The sequence below is a fragment of the Drosophila mojavensis genome, unplaced genomic scaffold (assembly GCF_018153725.1).
Source record: "Drosophila mojavensis isolate 15081-1352.22 unplaced genomic scaffold, ASM1815372v1 contig_16, whole genome shotgun sequence".
Classification (NCBI taxonomy): domain Eukaryota; kingdom Metazoa; phylum Arthropoda; class Insecta; order Diptera; family Drosophilidae; genus Drosophila; species Drosophila mojavensis.
The window spans coordinates 8,496,053-8,516,200 of record NW_025318693.1 but is presented as its reverse complement, the minus strand read 5'-3'; the positions used below and the strand labels follow the sequence as shown (position 1 = coordinate 8,516,200).

The 20,148-nt window shown below is 37.8% G+C and overlaps 1 protein-coding gene across 4 annotated transcripts in view; it reads right to left on the bottom strand.

The window, feature by feature from the left end:
- Positions 1–18,854, bottom strand: part of LOC6572985 (headcase protein) — a 108,207-nt gene extending 89,353 nt beyond the window's left edge. For 3 of the 4 annotated variants that reach the window (XM_001999051.4, XM_044007488.1, XM_044007487.1), the window contains exon 1: positions 17,261–18,854. In XM_001999051.4, the coding sequence (XP_001999087.3) occupies positions 17,261–18,528 (1,268 nt within the window). In that variant the 5' untranslated portion in view covers positions 18,529–18,854. Of the gene's footprint in view, positions 1–2,494; positions 2,514–17,260 lie in introns of those variants that run through there. The other variant, XM_044007489.1, reaches the window with a different exon arrangement.
- Positions 18,855–20,148: the final 1,294 nt, after the last annotated feature.

Sequence of the window (20,148 nt, the reverse complement as noted above, 5' to 3'; positions counted from 1 at the left end):
TAATGGATATTGATCAATAGAGATAAGTTTGTATAAAACAAACATGAAATATTATTAAATAGAATATAAAAAAATATAAAGCACATTTAATAAAGACAACATTTTTGTATATAGAGGTTTTAAATATAAACTAAAAGGAACTACTACATTTCAGGACTTGAGAAAGAAAAATAAAAAAAGTTTAGATATTCATAAAAATGTTCGTTGCTACCAAAAAATGAATAAACAAAAAATATATTTAACATTTATTAATGAAGAGCAAATGTACATATATATTATTCTGCCCCAATCCTCACATCAAATCTAAACCCTTCAAGAGAATTTAAAAACAGAGCTTATGTTTCTCTAAAGATTCTCTTTAAAACAACAGTTGGCTGGTTTATGTCTGACAGGCAAACAATGCGACTGAGAAAATAAACCATTAACAAAAAAAAATAAATAAAAACAGGAGGAGATGCGCAGGACAATGCTACAACAACGACAGCAACAACTATAACAACAACAGGAGCAGCTGCTGCTGCAGCCGCAACAACAAAAGCTAGTAAAAAAGAGTTGAGAAAATTGAAAAATAAAAGTTACATTTACAGTCAAGCGAGCCAGACGACAGACGAGTCATAAAGTTGAATGAATGAATGAAATGTCTAGTCATTGTCATTGCGCCACGCCCCCATCTCAAACAGACTTGATCGCGTAATTAGCGCGTCTGACCCGACAAAAGCACCCTACCCAGTCTCCCCCTCTATCTCTCTCTCTCACACACACACACTCCGCATCCTCTTTCCCACTCTGTCTCACTCTGTCCCTGCTGTAGTTAGTCGCATAAATCAGAAACAGCGTCGCGCCCAGTTGGCCAGTTGACTCTTTGCTCGTCCGTGGTCCTTGGCCAGGGCCTTGTCTAGGGCCAGGACAGGCGCCAGGATAATACGAAATGGAAATGGAAAATGATAATGAAAATGAGAATGAGAATTGATAGCGTGTAGCGTTTAAATATTTCATCGATTTAATGTGCGTAGCTTAAGCGTTGCCACTTTTTAAGCTCGACAACATTTTTAAGTCACAGTTCGTGTAAGCCCTTGGCAAAAATGTTGCCCAGGTGCTTGCCTGGCGGCGTTTGCTTCATTATTTACGAGCCGTGCGCAATCTTTTGGCGCATGCTAAGCGGCTTAAGTAAAGTGGCAGCAGCAGCCGTGGCTCATGTTGCATGCACCCGCTGAGCCAGCACTGCCGAAGCATTTCTTTAAGCCGTCTTCTTTTGTTGTCCTCTTGGGTTGCATCTTTAGCCCAAACTCAAACCCAAAGTCGAAGTCGAAGTGGAAGACGTTGCCAAACCCAAAACTTTAAGCAGCTAACTCAAACTCCAAACTTGGCCAAGTTTTTGCTTTTGTTTTAAATCGTTTTTTTCCCCGTGATGTTCAATAAAATATAAACTTAAAATTGTTCAATTAAAAAACTTTTCACTTGCAGTTCGAGCTGCAGTTGCAGACGACCAACTATTGTCGCTGTGAATACCCTGGCTTTAAGTGCCAAACGGGGTAGATCAAGGTATATTAACACAAGTTCTAATCAGATTGAAGTTATGGAGAATTTAAAGTTAGATGAATTTCCTTATTTATTCCCAATTTAGGAGGCAATCTATACGCAATTTATCTATTCACATTTCTCAAAAACAGAGTATGCAGTAGTCGGAACAGACTTTTCAGTGGAATTTTTACTTTTTCTTTTCATTGCTGCTGCTGCCTTCTTTTCAACTTCATTTCTTTTTTTTTTAGTTTTTTTTCGGCTGGTACTTGTAAGAGTTCCGACTTGCAGCTTGCAAATGCAGGCGCATAACTGTAAATAAGTTGGCGGCTGAGGCTTTTGTGTGGCAGCAGCAACAAGCAAGGACAAGCCGCTCAACAAAGACGAAAGACGAGCAAATTGCAAAAGCAGCGGGGGAACGGCGCAATGCGCTGTGGCAGAAAGGACAACGTTGTGTCTTTTGCGGTTTGCCCCATTCCTATGTCTGTCTGGGCTTCCGCTCCAGCTCTGGCTCCAGCTCCGGCTCTGACTCTGTTCTGTGTCCTGTCCATGTCCTGGTCCCTGATGCCGTACTTAGCATGTAAATAATGTGCACGAAAAATTATGAATGCAGCTAATTAGCTGGCAGCCAAGAGCAGGAGGACAGCTACTACTAGTGGCAGCGTCTGCTGTGCGCGTGTTGTTGCATATTCATTATGTCATTGAACCATTAAATTGCGCTTAAATGTTGCTTTATGACGCCGCGGGGAGCATTTAACTTAAAGCGTCAACAAATCGCATAAAGTGAGAAAAGAGAAAGAGAGTGCGAGCGCAAGCTGAGTGCAGAGATCATCTTTAAGCCCAGTCGAGACAAGGCAACTCACCCACCAATAGGCAACGAGGCAAAAGCTAAAATTATGCGCCATTTGCTGCGATTTATTTGTCCGTTGCCCGTTGCTCATTCCGGCACTTGAGACACGTCGCAAAGAAACCAGAAAGATGTCCACTTGACTTACCTGCAAAAGAGAAAAGAGCAGAAATGCAGGGTATGAGATAATGAAGAGATATTTTAATAATAATCATTTAATATACATATATGTATTTTCATGAATGATATATCATTTTATTATTGACATTTATGCTTGCCATATAATATAAAATAATAAAATATTTCATTTATTTTATTTTTTATTTATTTATTCATTTTATTTTTCATACAAATTAAAATAAACAAATTTTTTAATTAAATTATTTGGAAAATATGAAACTAATCATTTTAAATAAATTTATAATTTATATCTGTAATAAAATTAATAAAAGCAATATTAATAAAAAAAAAAACCAAAAATAAAAATAAAAATCAATACACTAACACGCTTTTTCTAAATACAAAAATGTATTCAATGGCCACTGAACAAAGGGGATTCAAGGCTTGCAATTTATTTATATCATCGCTTCTACTATATATAGCAGTTTATATATTTTTAAGCATTTATACTTATACAAAAAATCAACCTATATAAACTATATATATATATGCTAAACAGCCTTTTTTCCTGTGGTTTATGTGACCTCAAAAATCAGCCAAGTTGCCGTTATTGTTGTTGCTTTATAATTGCAACAGATATGAAGCTGAAGAAGCAGGAAAAAAAAGCAAAAATAAACAACAACCACAAAAGCCGAAGTGATTTGCATAAATAAATAAAAAAGTTCGCCTTTTGGCCATTTTTGCAAATGTCCTGCAATAATTTTTAACAGGCCGCTGACAGTTGCGGCCAGCAACAACAGCAACAACAACTGCAGCAACAACAATGACAATGACAATCGAGGTGGTAAGCTACAACAGCAAAGGCACCAAGTGAACATGAACTCAAAACTGACTGCCTAATGCTCGCTTAGGGTCTAAATTAATGGCTCAAGTCGAGCAGAGTTCTTAGAGCTGTCAAAGATGATGACAGATATCATATTTTCTGCTAGATTTATAAATAGATTAAACTTATTCAATATCAATTTGTACTTATAGCAAGCCTTACAGCAGCAAAAGCCAATATACTCCCTTTTCTAGTTGAGTGAACGAGCATAAGCGAACTGATGCTGCACATGGCCATGTTGCATGACTTTGTAAACTTGAAAGTCAGTTCGAAGTTCGAAGCAAGTCGAAGTTGTTGCTCAGTGCCCGCTCCCCCTGCTCCGTTCACCGCCCACTCTTACTACGCTCTGCCCCCCTGCGATCAACTCCCCAACCCCCACTCCACATTGCAGCTTGTTTATGCACCCGATAAAATTGCTGTTAAGAAAACAAAACAACAACAACAACAACAACAGCAACAAAAAACGACGAAAATTTACTCTGAAAAAAAAAAATGAGAAACAAGACAAAAACAACAACAAAAGTCTTGCTGCTGTTGCTGCCATTGTAACTGAGCCTTAATCTTAAGGTAGCATCTGCTGACGGCTCCTCTTTTTTTATACCCTGTTTTTTTCTTCTTCTTTTTCTTTTTCTTTTTTGTACAGCTTCTCAATGGCATTTCATTGTGTGTGCATCAGAGCAGAGGCCCGACCGCGGCCCTGCCCATGGTCTTATCAGCTTATAAGTAGTAGCAAAAGGCCTAGGCCATAAATATTAACCAGCAAGTATATTATGAAATGTATATACATACATACGTATATATTGCTGCTGCAGCTATATATAGCAAATGTACTTTGTGTGTGGCTTTATGGCAAATCTTACTTGCATAAAGGAGTAACAAGCAAAGCGAAAAGAAAATATATAATCTTGAATTATGTGAGAAGGTCTTAAGAAAACAGATTAGCAGACCATGGAAATTGTGAAACTTATGAGATTTATATAAGCTTAAGCGTGCAACTATTTATTTTAATTAAATATGTAGCAGCTAGCAACAGAATTCAATTTGCAATAGCGCTGCCAACTTAACAAGTTAGTCAAGTCTAGTAAGCTGTTATACCCAACTTAACAAGCTAGTGCTGACTAACGGTACATACATACGTACTGCAGTACTATCAACTATAGTTGAACTTCAATTGACCATATAAAAGCGATTGAACAAATGCTACAATTATATTTAGCTACGCTTATCTGCAGTGATTCCACCACGCATGCAAATGGCATCTATTTTATAGTTACTTTCTTTTCAATTTGTGTTCCATTGATACGAATCTGTGGCAAATGCAATTTTTATGCGCTTTTTCATTAAATTAAACTTTATCTTAAGCCTAAGAAAAGAAAAAAATAAAAAACATTGAAATAAAAACGAAAGTGAAGCTCGAGACGCCAACGATTCGCAATAAATGTTGCATTTTTATTATCAATTTTTTTTTTTTTTTTTTTTTTTTTGCTTTTTTGCGCTTTTTAGTTTTTTGTTGTCATCAATTGAGAGAGGAGGGAGACACTGCTTCAGCCTCAGGGGTATGGGGCATGGGGCATGCAGCAAGCGGTACTCGTCGCAGGCACTCAAAATGACCGAAAGTGAAAGTTGCTTCGCTTTTTTTTTTATTTTTGGTCTTATATATATTTTTTTTGTAGAGTAGCTAAATGCACATATGAGCAGGTCTACCTGACTGCCTACAAATACATATATATAAAGATAAATATATATATTAATATGTGTATGGCCTGTTAAGGATCTCTAATATCTTTCAGTAATTTTGTCGCTGGGCTGCGCGATCGCTTTTGTTTTCTACCCTGTAACCATAGGCAGTGAGCAAAGGGTATATATGCAATGGGCTAAAAGAAGGCGTGCCAAAAGTGAGCTACATTCTGCTAGCTGTCCAGCTAGTCTGACTTTTTAGATATATTTATATATCTTAATTCTGCCTAAAAATTTTATGGCTCAAGTCTGTTTTATCGATAGCATTTCTACTGCTTATATTATCGATATTTTTCGATATGTTGGGCTAGTTTTAAAAATCACAAATATAAACATCTTTCAAGGTTGATCAAGCAATTAACGTATACATAGTTTCCTAATGAAATTTGAAGCATTTTTTAACATTTGGTATCTTCTCATATTCCCCATTAATATGTAAACAAAACTATTTAAAATACTAGACTCTTGGGACTCTGTGTAGTCACACATATGCAAGCTCAAAATTTGTAAGGCTACCATAAACTACATATTGTATACTCGTATCTCTATACGTATATTTCAAAAGCATCCCCATTTTAATTTCCTAAGGGTGTCCATTGCTCAGGGTATTTTCAAGTCTTGCATTTCCGCGCACATTCTTTTTTTTTTTTTCGCAGTAGTTTATTTTTTAATTGAATCAACTGACAACTTAGTGAGGGGTTTAGCTACTCTATGCTTCTCTTTTTTTTTCAATTTTAAACATAAAACATTTATTTTTAATTGTAACTGGCGCCTGCCAGAAGTTCAATAAACTGTTGTTGTTACAGCTAAATTGCAACTGTTACTGTTGTTGTTGCTGTTATTGTTGTTGTTGCTGCTATTGCAATAGATACGTTGCAATTTCATTTGAGCGCCGTCTTTCAAAGCGCCGCCAGGCAAAAAGCAACAACAACAACAACAACAACAACAACTAAATAAAAAGCCAACAGCGTTCATCGCAGCCAACGAAGCAGCAACGATCATTGCCAGAGCTCATTGGCCTGAAGTGTTGTTGTTGCTATTGTTGTTGTTGATGTTGTTGTAGCTATTATTAATTATATCGGTGATTGGGTTGGCCATATTACAACAAAATTGTGGCGTGAGAAAGTTTGGTTTTTTTTTTTCTATAGCAGGCTTTGTGATAGTTGTTCAAGCCAAAAACTAAACGATGCTCTATTAATTGACACATGAACTTCGCTATGAATGGGGGAGTTTAGTCAACGGAAAATTGAACTGTAATAGCTACAACGGTATATTTAATTAATTGATTTGATATAAAAAAATACTTGCAAGCAAAATATTGTAACTTGCTTAGAACAGCTTAAATAAAGTTGAAGATATATAATAGATGATATGGTCTACCCTTGAAGAACTCATCAGAAACCACTCTAAAAAAAATATTCCAACTTAACATAAACTAAAGAAATGAAAAGATTTTCCATCAAAAGCAAGCCTTATCTTATCAATACTATCTATCTAGCTATCTAACTATTTCTAGATAATATTTTAAGCTTCCCACCTTTACATTTTCATTATATTTCCAGATATAAGAGTCAAGAGTGATAAATATGTCTATAATATATAAGTTTCTGATTCAACTTTAATATATGGAAAAATTAATTTTTTTTTTTTTTTTTTTTGTCACTTAACCTTTGCAGCGACAGGTCAATTTCATTGCATTCGTTTTATAAGAGACAACTCAAGTACACAGACTTATAAGCTATATAGCTTAACTCTGCATTATAATCGCATTTCACACATCTGTGTATATATGTTAATATATATTTGTATAGCCCCAACGATTATTGACACCTACTCAATCACAAGACAGCTTCTTTGACGGCGTATTCAGCCAGTCAGTCAGTCAGTTAGCCAGTGAAGCATGCAGCCACACCCCCAATCGACGCCCACAACAAAGCTCAAATGAAGCTTAAATTTTAATCGTCACTCTCGACAGCGCAAACATTGACGATAATGTTGATGATTTTTTTGTCGCCCTGAGCTCTGTGTGCTCTATGCCACTCGCGGCATGCCACACGCTGCTTGCTGCTGCAAGATGCCCCAAATATCCTGTCGAAAGAGAGAGAGAGAGAGACAGACAGACATACAGAGTCTGTTGCGACGTTCAAACTCATTTGGTTTTATGATTATTAGCTTGTTTAGTTCACTAGCTCAAGTACTACTATGAATGGATGGATGGTGTCGGAGAGAGAGAGAGAGTGAGAGTGAAAGAGAGAAAGTGCGAAAAGTCTTCAATTTCTTTCTTTAGCTGGCGGCAAACATATTCTTTATGCTTATATAATATCTATTTAGTTGCAGTCAGCATGTGCTTAGTTCTCTGTGTTGGCTGCTTGTTTGTCTCTTTGAGAAAGGGCGAGAGCGAGGGCCAAGGCGGGGGCTAGGGCGAGGGCTAGAGACATTTCTCTGTCACGACTGATTGCGTTACTTTGGTGCGATAACCGTTGCCATTTGTATCGTCTCATCTTATGCTCATAACAATTTGACGCTCCATGATTTTGATCGGCGGCGAGAGTTGGGCGTTGCATATGCTATGGCTATTGAGCTGAGAGCCAAGTTAACAACTTTTGCGTTTTGTTTAATTGAATAAGTGTTGAGTCCATGGCCAAAAACCAAATATCAATGGCAGACAGACAGAGAGGGACAGAGGGTGAGAAGGACAGCAAAGCGGAAAGAAATATACAGATGGAAAAACAGATGAAAGGCAGCCCACAGCAATTAAATACACGTGTGTGTGCATACAGACATACATACGTACATATATGTAAGGAGCGCAGACATGCTGCAGGCAGTCATTGCATGAGTGCAATTTGTATACCCTGTAATCATTAAAAATTACGAAAAACGGGTATACATCAATTATGCAAGCAACAGACCCATTAAGGAAATATATATTATTAGAGCTGTGAGCTCGATCTATATAAACTTAATAAACTATTTAAGCGAACTCAGAAACTATAAAAGCTATTGTGTTTAAAGTTGGCATATAAAATCTTTCATACCATACTCAAATAAGAACTATAACACTATCATCTCCCATTGTTTAATCTTTGAGCTGTCTGTGTCAACTCAGAAACTAGCAGAGCTATTGTGTTTACACTTGGTATACATATATACCGTTCAATAGTACCATAGCTAAATAATACTTGTACCAGCTTCTAAATATCAATCCATATTGTCAAAAATTGAATCCATCTACACAATCTTAGGAACAACAAAAGTTAAAGTTAGCTTAAATTTGATACATAGAGGTTTCGAATACCTTACTTAAACAAATATTATGATACATTTAAGTTATCATAACATGAGTATTTCAAAACAGGAACTAAGAATTATGAGAACTACTAAATATCATTCCACATTTATCTACACTTATCTATTCAACATTCATATAATGTATAATATAAGAAAAGAACAATGGAAAATTTAGTTGTTACATATTTCTTTTGTCTGTCACAGAAACTATTTTATAGTTTCTTATATTGAAAACAAAGACATGATTTATTGACTCAGATATTACATATAAAATCATTATTTCAGGCAAAATTCTAGAAATTAAGCTAAAATATTCACAGGAATAAATACCAAAAAAAAAAAAGGGTAACTTTCAATCGAGTACTCTTGATTGATTTATTTTAGTTTTTATTTTTATTTCTTTTTTTTTCGGGTTAACAGAAAGCGAGCGCATGTGGCGTTGATTTGCGGATTTGCAACGGACCCCAAATTAAAGTCGGGCCCCAACAGCATGACGAGGACATAAAACGCGTTACGATTGCCTTTTTTTGGGGCTTGGGGTTTACGTACTTTTTGGTTGCATGCAACATTAGCAACAGGCACAACAATGACTGCAACTTGACTCTGCACAAGTCTTTCTTTTCAGCCTTTTCAGCCTTTTTCTCCGACTTCATCCAAACAAAAATTTTTCCATGGCAATAAAACCAAATTATTTTTACGATGAAGCAGCAAAATAAATAAATACATTCATGTTTCCGTTGTTGTTGCTGTTGTTGGTGTTCTTATTGCTTTTGCTGCTTAATGTCTGACTTGCCGTAAGGGGGCGTGTCCGGGGCGATCATCAAGCGAACGAACTGCTACCCAAAAAATTGGTTAATCTATATGCCGAAAGATATGCAATTCCCGAAAAAGCTTACCCCAGTCCAAATGAAATGTCGAGCAATGCAATTACAATTATCACTCAACACCGACACTCACACACACACACTCATAAATTACGGTCTTAATAACCGGCAATTTCAATTACCACAATTACCAGCATTATATTGGACGAAAAATAATCAAATTGCGGCTGCCATTATAATTTGCAAAATTTGTTTTCTGTTTAGTCAAAATTGAATTTCAATTCATTAATGCGAATGTAATTTAATTGAGTTATCAAACAGTTATTAAATATTAGAATTGATGGAAATAATTATAAGACTCCAAGGTCTAAAAACACATTTTTGGGAAGATTTTAAAACGTATTTCAAATCATTTTTGCATATTTTTAGATATTAGAGAGATATTGAAACGTAATTTATAACTTTTAATTGAATTGAAAAAAAAAATAATAATAATAATAATATATATATTTTTTGTATTTTTATTAAGTAAAATTATAAAACGTATTTTTTAAATTTTATTAGTATTTAATTTAGCGTATTTGTAGTTTAAAATTATTATTTATTTTTTTGAGATTACGAAATGTGTGTTATATTTATCAATAGCATCAACAAAAATTAAAAAGGAATTTAATAATTATTATCAGAGTTTTATTGTCTATATAAATTTCTCTATAACCATTCAATCGGATTTAGCTGATCAATTTGAGCTATTTACAATTTTTCACTCGGCTCTTAGCCAAGCTTAGCTTAGCCTATCTTGATCTCAATTAACAAAACATTTGCAATGGAGCAACGCAACGGCAAAATGATTTATGGCTGCCAGACGACAGGCAGGAGGCGCCGCACAATATCGAAATACATATACCATATCTCTAATTTGTGCACACCTCAACCGCCCCCCTCCACCCAAGCAGCTCCAATGGCTAAATGAAAATTGCAACTGTGCGCCCAAAACTAATAAACAAATAAAAGCGAACATAGAAAGCATCAGGCAGAGTCACAAAAAAGGATGCAAAGCGACACAAATTGAAAATCAAATGGACACCAATACACTTACACACACACACAAGCAGAGGATGCATTTGCATGCATATTTTCAGAGATTGGGAGTATAAAATGGCAACTGAATCGTTTTAATGGATATCAAATAGGGCACAGGCAAACAAACCAACTAAAGTGAGTGCTGCCTATGAATGAACGGAAGAGTGCGTGTGAGTGAGTGGGTGGGCTGTGTGAGTATGAGTATGTGAATGTGTGTGTGTGTGTGCACTGCTGCCATTGTGGAGCCTCTATGTGGCCCCAAAAGAGGGAGTCGACATCTATCGTAATTTTTTTATTTTTTTTATTTTGCAAAAATGTTTTCATATGCGAATGCGACTGTGAATATACATACATATACATACATACATACATATACATATATAGCTGCATTTGTATATGTGAAATTTTTCATTCTTGCTCTGAGAGCTGCTTTCATTTACGAGCCTCGTTTTTACTGTTGCCAGCTATGTTGTAGGTTGTTGTTGTTGTAGTTGCTTTTTTTCTCATGTTGCGTTTTTGTGTCTGGCAGCTGCTCGATGGCAACAACAACAATGGAGCCCCGCAATATTGATTGCAATTTCTGCTTGCAGCGCAACGGCAACAACTGCGACTGCTGCTGCTGCTGCTGCTGCTGCTCCTGTGCCTGGGCCTGGGCCTCGCCTCGTTTGGCTCGCACAAAAGCCTAAATGCACACACATAAGGGCAGACAGATAAACACAACAGGCACACACACACACACTCACGTACTACATTTATATGTACATATATATATACATATATATATATATATAAGCGCATACACTGCGGCTCTTTGCCGGCTTTGGCAACTTGAAAGGCTTCAGTTGGCTCAGCATTTTGCTCCACATGCTTCCTGCCCAGCATGTTTGCTATAAGCCAGCGACTCCTGTGGCAGTGTGTGTATGCAGCTGCTGGTGGGTGTGTGTGTGGGTGTGAGCGTGTGTAATGGAGTTTGCCCTGGCATTGTCTGTTGGCAATGAAAATGCAACTAGAGTTGGGGGCAGAGCAGAGTGAAAGAGGTAGATACGACTGTCAGACATGCGCCGTTGCATGCAAGCGTGTGTGTGTGTGTGTGTGTGGTGTAGGCGCAAGCAGACGACAGATTAATACATATATATATATATATATATGTATGAGTACCTATATGCATATAGCAGAAGACCCGTTTGGAAAATTAACAATAAATATTAAAATACAGTTTATGAAAAATATTAATAATAATAGAAATAATATAAATTATATGTTTATAAATTTAATTTTATAATTATGTTATTTACTGTTATTAACTCAAACTTAGTTATAGGCAAAAAAAAAAAAAAAAAATCAATAAATTATAGTTAAAAACATATTTACATAAATTAATGTTTACTTTTATTTCACTACCCAAAGCTCTACTTTTGCATGCCTCATTGGCACTACTCGCGTTTCGGCAACTATTTCCTACTGGGTACTTTGGCATATGATATGCTTGTATTAACGCACGTGTGGGCTTTACCAGCTGCAGCTGTGTGTGCGTGTGTGTGTGTGTGTATGTATATATATAAGGTATGCATGCGTTTTTTGGGCAAAGATTTCATTAATAGCTTTTGCGGTCAGGTGTGGGTAGGCAAGGCACTACAACAAGAAAAAAGAGAGTTCGGTTGGGTGTGTTGCGGGCCAAAAGGTTTCGCCACTGCATAGTTTTTCTTGCTCTCATCACTGCCACATGGCACAAGAATGCTAGTGCTTTAATTTGCAAATGGGCTCTGCGGCTAGGTAGGTAATTCCCCTTAGAATATCGTGCATATGGCAAATGCTGCTTTAGCAATACACAGACATGTATATATACATAGATTGAACAGGAAGAATTTAGAAAATTGTTCACAATTTTTCTCATTTCTTTCTATTCTAAACCAAAATCGATCATCTTTATATTTCTTTATGCAGCTCTACTATTTTCATGAACAAAATTATATATTTTTAATGCATTATATAAGTATTGGAACTTAAATTTGTTTTTAATAATTCTTAATATTTAAAAATTTTTTGAATATTATTTTGATTCACCTTAGCTTTCATATTTTGTAGAAATGTTTGTTTATATTCTTCAACTCCATCTTACACTTTTTTCAATTCTACCATTTTCAAACAGAAATCTAAAACTTTTTGAAGAATTTCTAAAATGAAACCCCCACTGTTCATACCCTCACCAAATGCCCAACAATAATTTCTAATTATTTAACGCCAAGTGTCAACGTCTTTTTTAATGTTTCCTCAATTTGGCTGTAAATGGACATCAAGCCATCTGCCCTTTGACTTCTGACCGCCCCCTTGAGTTCAGTTTATTTCATGCTTCGCTGCGGCCCCTATATGCAAACAATTTTATATACATGAACGTATATGTTTTTCCAAAAACCTAACCTTACACAAAATATACATTTTCTATTTATATTTATATACGTCTATTTGTTGCCTGGTATATTGATATTTAGTGAGAACCTCTATTCCAATTCTTCACACAAAAACCCACAAACAAAAACAAAAACAACAATTAATGTAATGTAATGGAAATTTGCTTCCGCAATAATAAAATTTTTACATTGCAGATTTTATGCTTCAAGTCTAGACGACAATTTTGGAACGTGCTCAATTAGTGTTATATGAATAACAGGCTAATACCTCCCGCTACCCCGCCGCCGATGCCAACCCCATCACCCCCCTTTTGCCCGGCCTAAGCAAAAACAATTTGCAAATGACATCTGGCAATGCGAGTGACGCGACGGCGGCAATAATACTATTTCATAATTTTTACTACACACAAGTAACTACATATATTTATAAATACATATATATGAGCTGATATATGCATATACAATATATTCTCAAGCTGCACGATATGGTTTAAATGGATTGGGCGGGCAGTCCAATACGAGTGCCCCAGTCGTAGTTCCATATAATCAACACCAGCTAAAAACCAAAGTCGTGCGAAATTTGTTAATACTTGTAATACCACATAGCGCTAAGTGGGCGACTAGGGGGTATGACGGGAATACAGAGATACCTAGCACAAATTCAACTGTGTGAGTCATCGGTAATCGATAACATACCGATAAACATACGATTTCAAGCTGTGAAAACGGATAGAGAAACAATTTTATTTATTTTAACTTATCGATAACATTATCGATTATCTGTCAAACTGCGTCAAAAACATAATGAGAGCAAAATCTGGTTTGTATAGTAAATGTGGTAGCCGATATATTATACTGTAAATTATCGATCAAGTGGTTTTTATTGTGGGGAAAAATATCGATAATTGCGAATCATCGATCGCCGTATTATTAATAGTAGTATTATTAACAGGGTATTTCGCCTGTCGCAGGTCGTGCCCACCTGACAACATTATGCACACTTTTTAAGTATAATTTTTCACGTCGCACTACCAAGCAACAGCGAGGGAGGAGGCGAGGGCGAGGCAAAGACTTGCGCCTGATGGCGTCGATAAAAACAAATTCGTAGACACTTGGTAATTGTTTTTCATATTCCGTTTGTGTATTTGTTGCTGTTGTTGCGATTGTTTTTATTTCAAATGCACATTAGTAAAGCTACAACAACAACAACTGCAACTACAACTATTTGCGGCGCGGAGCCCTGCGCAATTTGTTTTCAATTGAGCGCGGGCGCTATTCCCTAGTTGTTTACTTTTTTTCTCTCCCCTCGTTTCTTCAGGAAAGTTCGTGAATCTCATGTATTTAGATGCAAGCAGGAAGACAGCGCGAAAAGGCGGAGAGGAATAGTGGAAGAGGGCACGGCCGTATGGCAGCGCCTACGCAAAGAATAGTAAAAGAGGCAATAGATATAGATTTGAAGCACACGACCGAACAACGCACAGCCATTCGCAACACGTGGGTGTGAAGAGAGACGGACAGGCGACATTTGAATAGAGTGCAAATGGTCGGTAGTGCGGAAGAGAGAGGGACAGAGAGGGAGAAGGGTGGCGCTGTGCACAGACCATGACTAATCACAACGGTGGGGGCATAAATCATTTGCAGACAAAGCAGCGGGAGAAATCTTTTAGCTCTTTATGGTTGCTGTTGTTGTTGTTGTTGCTGCTGCTGCTGCTTTTGTTGTTACGGCTGCTCCAAACAGGAAGAGCTTTCTGCACACACACAGAGAAAAAAAGTTTGTTTTTACTGTAGGCAGACGAAAGAGCGGCAAAGAATAAAAAATCATAAAAACAAACACCCAAACAAAATGAATACATAAAATATGTCTTAACCTTGACATTGAATACGACGAATACATAAAAAGAAAATGCCGGCAAACACGTTACACATACAGAGTCACACACAAATAACAATGTGCGTTTGTGTGTGAGTATCTGCAAAGCTTAGGCACGCTCGGCAGCGGCAGCAGCAGCAGTAGCATTGGAAGGGCGAATTAAATAAATATTAAAGAGCTACAAACGCGCGAATAGCAAAGTCAGAAAATGCCTAAAAACGTTTGTTTATCAAATATACTAAAAATAAAAATAAAGTCGCCGCGTGTGGCGTTATAAATAGCAAACAACAAAAAAAAAAATAATAAACAAATACGCAAAGGAAATAAAAAGCGATAAAAAAAATTGTTTGCTTTTATGAATTAAAAAGTGCAAACGCAGAAAATAATACACATCAGCCGGTTTTTTTTCCATCTCCCTCTCTCTTGATAAGCAGCAAATGCAATGCATAAACAGAAGCAAGCACAAGCTTTGCACCGAGTCTTCAAGAGAGAGAGAGAGTGTGTTAAAGAGCGTGAGAGCGGCTGTGTATGTGACATAGGCGCAACAACTGTGCGCTTGAAGCAATATAACAGATCAAAATTAAATCAGAGAAGAGACACAAAGAATATTCGAAAGCTGCGACAAGAACAACAACAACAGCAAATGAGAGAGCTGAAAGAATAAAAATAAAAACAAATATTACGGCCTTGAAAACTGGACAAAAGCAAGCACAATAACAACGAAAACAGAAAAGAAGAGAGCCTAAACGATGAAGGGAATTAGAAGCTGGTTTGTTTTTGTCTTCTGTTTTTCGGGGTTGAACGAGCACACGACACATGATGAAAGGGTAACGCGGGACAGGCTCAGGCTGTGCAGATCTTGTGCAAAACAGAAGACGAAGAAGAAGAGAAAGACAAAAACCCAGAGCGGAGCACACAGGCATGTCTATGAGTATGTATGTATATACATATGTATTATATGAGAGAAGAGCTTGGAAATCAATAAGAAATAAGAGCAAAAAGAGGGCCACAGCCAAATATAAAAGCACGATCTATTTTTTTTCGTTCTTCGTTCTTCTTCGTAGTCGTCATGTTGTTGTTTACCATTTGCAGCTTGTTTTGCTCGCACACACCCACACATACACACACATTTGTATTTTTTATCGGACTGGAATGAATTCTAATGCGCCCAACGACGAACTCGCGTTGAGAAACGGAAATTTTAAAATTGGTCATAATGAAAATAAAAGTATATACACACACATACACAGATCGATGTATATGTATGTGTGTAAGAATTTACATAGTTCTTAATATATTTCGGCTGTTGAAGCTTTCAATAAATTTTGATGATTAATTTCGCATGTGTGAGGGCAAGTCTTCAATCAACGAGAAACGGCGAGGGCAAGGAGCAGGCGAATACCAAACCTTGACCCAAAGTAATGGATAAAAACATACAAACAGATAAAGCAAGCGCACAAGCGAAAGAAAAGAAGAGAAACAAAATAAATAAACTGAATTCGATAAAAGTGAAACTCGTAATACAAGTACAAACATACACACACATATGTATGTACATACGTACGTACGTATATAAATAAATAATAAATGTGCGACCAAAAAGGAAATAACAAGCAGAATGGCAAAGCGAAAAAAAAAAACGCAACGCTTGAAATTCGCAAACAGAATGCGACGAGGCAGGCAGGAATTGGAAGATCAGCGAGAGAGCGAGCGAGCGAGAGAGCGAAAGTACTGTGCAGGCGAAAGGAAGTAAAGCTGCGAGGAAAACAGAGAAAGAGACATACATATGTATAGCTTGGTGTGATTAAGTGTGCTTGATTTGCATAATGCAAGCGAGCTTCCTTGAAAGTATTTACAAAAAAGAGAAACAAAAACAAAAAAAAGATCTTGTGATTTATTTCAAGAGACATATTTTACAAATAATTTGAATTAATTTCGGCGATTAATCTTTTTCTTTTTATATTTGGCAGCTGTTTGCGAGTGAGAATCGTTTTGGAAATATCAAGGTTATATAAGCGCAACAATATTAAAAAAAAAAAAAAATACTTCGGCAAACAAACAAACATTTGCTTTCGAACACTATCAAACAAGAAATTAATCACAATGGTCATGGATTAAAATCTTTAAAATGTGAAATACTCCAATGTTTATATGATTAGCATGTTATAATGAACACAAAAAAAAAAAAAATAAATAAATAAAAAAAAAAAAAAATATATATATATATATATTATTTTCATTTATTTTTATTTATTTTTATTTTTATTTTTTTTTTTTATTTATTTATTTTTTTTTTTTTTTTTTTTTTCAATGAAAGAAGTTTTTTTGTAAGTAACCGTCTATGTATGTATATATTTTCTATTAATTTAATTTTCTATTAAAGAAAATATCTTTCGTAAATAAATTAAAATACATTTATGTAGCATTAAGTATATTTTTTCAATGAATTATTTATTCTCTTTTTCATTGTTTCTTTCATTTGCCCAATTTTGTCATTTAGTGTAGATACAAATTTCTAATTTTGTTCCTCACTTTTGTTTCGAATTTCGAATTATTGACATTGCGCCCACATGTTGGGAAATTTTCAAATTCAATCAAGTGAAGGCGCAAACGATAGGGGGGCAAGGAGTGAGGGCTGCACTGGAAGGCTAAAGTGTGTATTATTTACTGTTAACTTACCGCACACGCTCCGAGTAGATTTCGACTTCTTTGTTCTTCTGCTGCTGCACGAGCTGCTGCTGATCGTAGCTGGCGAGCGGCTTGAATCCGCTGATGTTGGCCAAGGAGGGCAGCTGCGGTGCTGCTGCTGCTGATGGTGTTGGTGGCTGCAGCAGGCACTTGGCCAGGCCGAGGCCGTTATGTTGTTGTTGTTGTTGCAGCAGCTGCAATTGCTGCTGTTGTTGCTGTTGCTGATAGTGCAACTGTTGCTGCTGCACGGGCGAGAGCGAACTGTCCGCGCTGGACTGCGAGGCCGAGGGCGAACTGGAACCACTGGAAGAGAGGCTTCCAGCGCGAGCACGCAAATCTAGGCCCAACACATTGTGATTGTTGTTGTTACCATTGCTGTTGTTGTTGTTGTTGTTGCTCATGAGTATGTTGCTGAGGGTTGCCACAACACTGGGCTGCAAGCCAGTTGCCTGATTATTGCTGCTGCTGTTGTTGTTGCTGGCGTTGCTGTTGTTGTTGTGGGGCAAACCAGAGCCAATCACGCCCACATTCGGATTGGGCGTAATATTCGCCGCATTCGTGTTGATTGGCGCTAGAGCAACAACACCTTGTTTTAGGTTGTTGGCTGAGTTGTTGTTGTTGTTGTTATTGTTGGCATTCCCATTGGTATTGCGATTTCGCTTCTTCTTCGCCTTCGCCTTTTTGTCATCGTCATCGCTGCCGCTGCCGCCGCCAATCAACGACCGCTGGAAACAAATTCCAGTCGGCGGCCATTCCAGATCCTTGCGCAAATGCCCACGGCCGCACTTGCAGCTGCAATTCTTATAGACCAGATCGTAGCCCTTTTTGGTCCACAACTGCTGCACTCGCTGCCGCTCCGACCAGCTGCGACCCCGAGCGCTCGCCTTCAGCTGCTGCAGCACGCCCGCCTCCCACTGCTCGAAGCAATCCCGATGCATATACTGGCCCTCGTTGCAGTTCTCATTGTTGCACACCACGCGCACATAGTCGCCGAGCCGACTCTGATCATCCAGGGCGATGAGGGTGTCCAGTTTGGTGCATTCACCGTTAGGATAGCAGCAGCGCGTCAACTGAACGCCGACGCTGAGCGTTTGCTGCATGGGCGCCATGTTTACTGGTGGAGTCGGGAAGTGGAGAGTGGAGTTGTAGAGATGCAGCTCCTGCTGCTGCTGCTGTTGCTGGAGTTGTAGCTCTAGTTGTTGCTGCTGCTGCTGCTGCTGTTGAGAGTTACCGCTACTGCTGCTGCGACGCGGCGCCATAAATTCGCACGTGTCTAAAAAATTTGTTGCTGCTCTCAACTATTTCCGCTTCTTATTCTTAACAAAGTATTTTTTAAGCCCTGCTAAGCAACTGCCTCAGCATGTTTAAATATTTTTGGTTCTTCAAAATTTTCGTTAATTTTTCAACTGTATAAAAAGTGTACACAAAATTGCAGTCTATGATTTTTTTATTGTTAATTTATTGCTAAATTTATACCTGAGCTGAGTTTACAACGCGCGTTTCTAGTATCAAAAATTTATTTTGTTTTTTACATTTTTATTTTTATTTTTTTAATTCGCACACACGCACAAAAATTGTTTATTTGGCGGCGCCGGTTTAGTTTTTTTTTATTATTACACCACACACTGTCTTTTTTGCATATTATATATTGAGTAGGAAAATATATATATGTATACAAAACGTATTCGATGCCGTTTATTTATTTTATTTTTTTTTATTATGTTCTTCGCTGATTTTGCATTGTTTCGCTTTGCCCACTTCCAATTTTTAGATCAAGTGCGGCGAACGGAGAGCGCTGCGATAAACACAACCAACCAGATCAAAAGCGAAAATCCAACTAAATGAAACGAACGGTACACACGAGCAGCCGAACCGTCAGCGAACGAACAACAAACTGAAACTGAAATTCGAAGCACACACACACACACACATGCACATACACAATCGCACAGCCGACCGGCAGACGCAACACATACGCACACGTATTCTCGCTGCTGCTGTTGCTGCCGTGCCTCTGCCGCAGCCGCAGCCGCTGCCTCTGCCTCTGTTGCTCTTGTTGTTGTTGGTGGGTGGATGGGTCGAGCAGCTCGATGTTGTCCGTCGAACTGCACAGCCGCTGCATAGCTCGGCAGCGTTTGGTCCAACCACGACGCTGGCAGCGCAGTTGCAAGTTTTATTTTTTTGCGGCTGTTGTTATTGCTTAGGGGTGAGTGGGTGTTAGGGTGGTTTGGTTGGCTGGTTTCACTTTCCACCACCACCGAAATAGACGTCGCCACCTCGCTTCGGAAAATGCTTGTTTTTCATTTGAGGAAAATTTCGTACAAGTTTTGGCGCTAAAAATCGAGAAGTCGGGCGGGGTGGTTTTTTGGCAATGTATTTTCCATGGGGTTGGTTGGTGGAGCTTGCGGCACTTGAGTAAACGAGCAAGGGAGACAGCAAGAGGTATTAACGAAAAGTTCTATTCAAATTCACTTTCAATGCGGCTCGAACATGACGCAAACGCAGCTCGTTTCCCCTACAACATGTTGTACTGCGCTGCGCAAAGTCAGTAAAATGCTCGACAGCGCACCAGGCGCAACATGTATGAAGCTAGTGTGTGCTTGGTCGTGTTTATGGTCGTGTATGTGTGTGTGACGCAAAAAAGCCGGCAAAACAAACAACAGACTGCGTTGAGCAGGGTTGTCGAGTTGATTTGCGTTTAAAAATTTACCAAGAACGTTCTGGCAGCTGATCGGAATATTCCATAAAGTTTCTTATTCTTAGATACAGTCTAATTATACATTTAGATACATATACTCGCATGTCAACTAGATGTGTACAATTCGCAATATGTATTGATACCTGTGCCAAAATATGTGTCTTACCTGTTTCCTAATTGA